The sequence below is a fragment of the Priapulus caudatus genome, unplaced genomic scaffold (genome assembly GCF_000485595.1).
Source record: "Priapulus caudatus unplaced genomic scaffold, Priapulus_caudatus-5.0.1 Scaffold894, whole genome shotgun sequence".
In the NCBI taxonomy this organism is placed as follows: Eukaryota; Metazoa; Priapulida; class Priapulimorpha; order Priapulimorphida; family Priapulidae; genus Priapulus; species Priapulus caudatus.
Window position 1 is genome coordinate 114,376 of NW_014577955.1, and position 5,520 is coordinate 119,895.

The 5,520-nt window shown below is 40.4% G+C and overlaps 1 protein-coding gene across 1 annotated transcript in view; it reads right to left on the bottom strand.

Annotated features, from left to right (window-relative positions):
* The window catches only part of LOC106814260 (pleckstrin homology domain-containing family A member 1-like), a gene marked incomplete at its 5' end in the record, with an annotated part of 39,584 nt that extends 35,225 nt beyond the window's left edge, over positions 1–4,359 (bottom strand). Inside the window, 4 exons of the mRNA XM_014818556.1 lie at positions 1,837–1,944; positions 2,590–2,687; positions 3,604–3,709; positions 4,216–4,359. Of these exons, the coding sequence (XP_014674042.1) occupies positions 1,837–1,944; positions 2,590–2,687; positions 3,604–3,709; positions 4,216–4,359 (456 nt within the window). The remainder of the gene's footprint in view (positions 1–1,836; positions 1,945–2,589; positions 2,688–3,603; positions 3,710–4,215) is intronic.
* Between the last annotated feature and the right edge of the window lie 1,161 nt (positions 4,360–5,520).

Here is a 5,520-nt window from a genome sequence, read left to right on the forward strand (position 1 = left end):
ATATAGTTTCAGGAGTAAATAATCACAAATTGTTTGTGATTATTGTTAACCGTACGAGTTGTAGTGATTGTTTATTCACTCCTGATAGGACGTGTAATCACACTAGTTCTAAGAACTGTGCGTCCGTTGCCAGAATTATGAAAACCGCATGTACGTCCATAACTGCTATTTAGCTTGATTTAAATTTCAGTACACACAACTACTACCCACGCATTCACATACCATAATGCATATTTGCAATATATATAACTATATGTGCTGAAGCAAATTTGATATATAACTATAATAATCAAATGTGAACAGGTATCGTTATTTCTGTTTTATGAAGCTGCAGAGGCTATACTAACGACAATCATCACCACGGTTATACCACGTTCTATTTCATATTACAGCCAGGTTGTTGTTTGTTTGTTTTTTGTTCGTCGACCAAGGTTGGCATGATGATGCTTCCTTGAGTCGGGAACATTTGTTCCTTACAAGGCTATACTAGTCCGGGTTCGCCGTCCTCCGGGCCGGCTATTTTTATCGTGACACCATCACTTGCCACTTGCCACACTCTATCTCTATTTGCTGAATGCTAAGCAGAGAAGCCGTGTGTACCATTTCTCAAGTCTTTGATATGACCCTGCCGAGAGTTGAACCCCCGACCCTCCACATGCGAGGCGAGCACTCTACCATTGAGCCATCGCTGTAGTTTTTGAGGTAAGGTAAGGTAATAGAAATTAAAAATGTAATAAAAAATATTGTACTGACTACAGGTCAAAATATACACAGCATACTGTAGACAGTAGTTCACGTAGTGGAGAGATGGCCGAAGCTGCTGCATACATAATTATATAGTCCTAATGAGAAAATAAGATTTGCTTGATGAAGGGAACAAAGAATGCTAAATTGTTAGACTCGTGCGTAGTAATTATTCTAAGGCAATCAACAGTGGGAGAACTACATTCCTGCCAGATCACCATGTGACATTTCCGATGGCAGCGTGACAAAGTCAAAGACGTTATAAGTAAGATTGACTGCATGCTAAGTGACTCTTGATGGCAGGGTTGAGGTTGAAATGACGACATCACTGATATAGTGCACACTGACAATGCATTACGGCACGCGTCGCTTGCGCGACCGTCGCCGCAAATGCAGAGATTAGGAAGGGAGGGCCCGGCAAGTGATGTGAGAAAAGTGAGTAAGGTGGAGAGAACCAGAGGACAAGATGAAATGGGCTGAGGTGATAACGCCGGTATTGCGTGCATACCAATGTTTTCAACAACAATTTTAAACCTTACTCAGAAATTGTCCCTATTCGACAGATATCATACCATGCATGAATGGTAAATTTAAGGGATTTTATATGCATTTAAGAGAGTTTTAAGTGTGATTAAATCTTAGTAATAACAGGCATTATCAAAGTCGAATTGTGGGCAATGTAAGCACAGTATTCGTAGTCACTAGTGCCACTTCCCGATCATGCAGGTGTGTTGATGTGCACAACTTATTAATGACTGTAGTTTAAAATTCACAGCCAACAGACCAGACCAGTCAACAATGTCTAGATGCATTCATATATCTAATCGTTATACTAAACAGGAACTGTAAATTAACGAAATATGCCAACTTCTTTCGTGGAAATCAAATCAATATACAAATTATACTGAATTTGATCTTCGTCACTTTTTCACATCTTTTTACATTAATATTTCATACACAAATAAACATCGAAAACCCATAACAAAATAGGAGTGGATAGCGACCAAGGAACGCAGCGACAGCCCGCATATCAGTTGTGACATATAGATAGAGATGCTGATAAGGACAGATATAAGTCAAATAAGCACTGACCTCCCACGGCGTTCGTACAACGTTCCCAGAGATGATCTGCGTAGTGTAGCCACCAATGAGAGGGATGTCTGTATCGCTGGCTATGGCTTTAACCTGTGATTTTGGCACCTGCAAAAATAGCACAAAAATAAAATGAGCCAGCATGGGAGTTTGAATGGTAAATAAGATCAGCATCTGCGCTCATTTCTATGAGGGGAGGTATAATTTTATGACTAATTATTGATGATGAATTTAATTATTACAGTTTCATGAAATAAACCACAAGTGTTATAAGATTAGGCTGATATAAAATGATTGTTCTATTAGTTATCACATTTTTATTTTTATTCACATTTATTATGCATATTCATTTAATGAGAGAGAGAGCGAGATAAAGAGAGAGAAAGAAAGGGGGGGAGTGAGGGAGCGAGAGAGCAAGAGAGAGAGAGAGAGAGAGCGAGAGAGAGAGAGAAGAGAGAGAGAGAGAGAGAGAGAGAGAGAGAGAGAGAGAGAGAGAGAGAGAAGGGGAGAGATAGAGAGAGAGAGAGAATCTGTACATGCCGATTTCCCCTCCACACCCACGGGTAAATTATACAACCTAGCTTGAGCACACTACAAAATGTGGACTACCGCTTGCATAAGTGACAGTGGCGAACCACCCCCAGCCCTGTTGGCCTCGACCCTCTGTTTCACTTGTCACCATCGAGGTCGGCGCATGATAACTAACGAGCGTGGTTCGATGGTGCAACATCGACGCACTACGACACAACTTACGACAATTTTCGCAGCATTCCTGATCTCATACATCCACTGTATCATCTCCTTCCAGTCGCTCGCGTGCAGATAGTACTTCCTACTTGGTATCGTTATAGCTGGAACACAGACCGGTGACGTTATAGCTCGGCAATGCACTAAACCCGTTTCCATTTACAATCGCACGTCATTTACTTACTCATTTTATTGTTAGTGGCATTTATTAGGCTGTACATTAGTAGAATTAGTATCCCAGGGCAAGGCATATGTGAGTCCATGCACTTTCAGCCACAAACATAGTTACCCCAGTCGCCGCCCAGAAACCCTGTTTACCTCCATGTAAACAGATACATCTCTATATAACCCCCGAAATCGATCGTATACAAGATATTAGCTACAGGAATCTGCGGTAGTTTATGTACACTATATTATACAGGATGCATTGAATCTCTACGTACCTACGGATTACATATTGTAGTATGCCGAATTGTGTTATCATACGTAAATTTTTTTAAAGTGCAATAATCGATAGTTTAAATGTACACGTGCGTTTTCAGAGTGAATTCACTGACAATTTAGTGAATTTGATAGATAGAAATTGCGATCTACAAGGATTAATTATAGCAATGTGAATAATCTGCTGATACAGGAATTTGTAAGTGAACGTGGATAACACATGGAAAATGCCATCACAGGTAGAAAGAAAACAAATATATAACAGTTTCATAATATAAATATCCACATGTTTCACGTACAGGTAATGGTCAACATGTAAAACATAAAACATCATCACAAGTAGCAAAAATAAATGCATGCAATCGATAAATCTAATGACGAAACAGTACACATACCACTTAAACTAAATATTACCAACCCATTCGTTAAAGCAAAGACACTCAAGTCAAGTCTCAATATATCCATCGCTTTGGGGGGAAACCTGTTTACAGACCAAGCCGACAATAAAAAAAGCTTTTAGAATACCTTGGCAAACAATAGTAGTTGATCGTATCCATTCTAATAGCATATATAGCTTACCGAAAGTGCAGGAGTGCTTGGGCCTGTGTGGTTGTGGGGCATCACTTATGAGAGATATGTAGTTCACCTTAATGGACACCATTGGCTTCGCACCATCAGGCAGATTCTAAAAATAATGCAGTCAATCGTTAAACCAAACCAACAATTTCAATATCGTTACACGAAAATTGTGAGATAAATCATCTTCAGCAAATAATTTTGTAGCCAACTTGGCGACATTTCTTCTTTTCGACATATGCAACAGAATGCAAGCAGTGGGGATCGAATTACTTTCAAATAATGACAAGTAATTTAAAATGAGATTCCTAAAAACCACTTTGAACTTTAAACGGCATTACAATGTGATGGTAGCCCTTTCAACTACAGATTGCATGTCCATAGAGCATTCGTCCACGACCGTAACAAACAAGAACTGAGCAAGCTTTTAGATCGAAGCGATAACTTTTGATCATACAATCTTGATGAAAGGATGCACGTATGGTTCATATGGGGGCATTTCTGTGTAGTGACCCATCACAACAGGGCTGTTGACTTGGTCTGGGAAGTTATCATTTGAAGGCACGTACATTAGCTTTCATCCCGCGATTTCGATGCACATAGTGCAGCGCTCACCAGCGGATTGTCCGCGTAATACATGAGGTATTGCTTCACTGGATCCAATATGAAGTACCGGCACACGAAATTTCCACTGTCCTCCTCCTCCTCCACATCCATGTAACCACACCACCGCTGCAATCTGTCTTTGTACGGCATCACCTGAGCGTATGAGACACGGAACATATTACACTGACAGTGTTAATCATGCGATGCTAATTTAATTACAGATAGGTCGCTGACGACGCTCTTGTGTAGGTATAGATTCTCAATCCTCGCTTGCAAATTCGCACGGGAGAGCTAGTTTCGAAAACAGAAATCAGGCAATAAAATGTGAAAGGTGGAAGGTGGTACAGAAAGGTGTAGTGTGTAGTAACCGCTCTTGCTTTCGGTAGTACACGGAGACCTCATGTATTGTATTAGAGATTGAGTAAAACACTAGTGAACGCTACTTCTTGTCTTGTCTTTATCTGTCTCTAGTCTATTATAGAACCTCTTACAAAGGTAGTGCGAATCACACGCCTACAATATATATCAGGAGTTAATTTGAAAAGTTGAAAGTTTGTCATTATTAACCCCTGATATATAATATATATATGCATATATATAACAGCTGTGGTCGGTTCTAAACACTAGAATAGCAAGAATGGAAGTCATAATTAATCTATATATTTGCGACCCTATACACTGACATATATACATGATACAGAGAGTCTATCTACCACGTACTATAGCCACGGGAGTTCATATGACAGTACCAGAGCTATGCGGGATAAGTTATATATATATATATACAGACATGTGATCCACAGTGATCGGTATTGTGAACCAATGAATATGAAAACTGCTGTCACGGTGACAGAACTAAAGCATTGGAATGTCAACAAAAACAACCGCAAAAACGGATATCACACAAGTACAGCATTAACAACCTCCCTACCTTAATATATAACTTCCAAATCACATATAAGGTTCGTTTCACAATAAGTATCCGATGATAGCAATCCTATATATTCATCCACGGCGCTCTAGATGTACCATCCCTCACACTACTATCACATACGGGTTTTTTTTATCGCTCACACGCGAGTCACGTCTCTCTTTCCCCCTCTATCTCTGTCTCCCTTACTGAGTTACTCCTACGCAGTGACGAACACACGCACGCACGATCCACGCAGGTACACTGAAAGCCTTCTAGTAACGTAAACACGCGCGCGCACGTATCCGCAGCACGATCAGCTCGCACGCACACACACTCGCTAGTCAGCACGATTAACGTGACACTGCCAGCTACACGCAGGCAACGATGTCTACCGCTAGGAA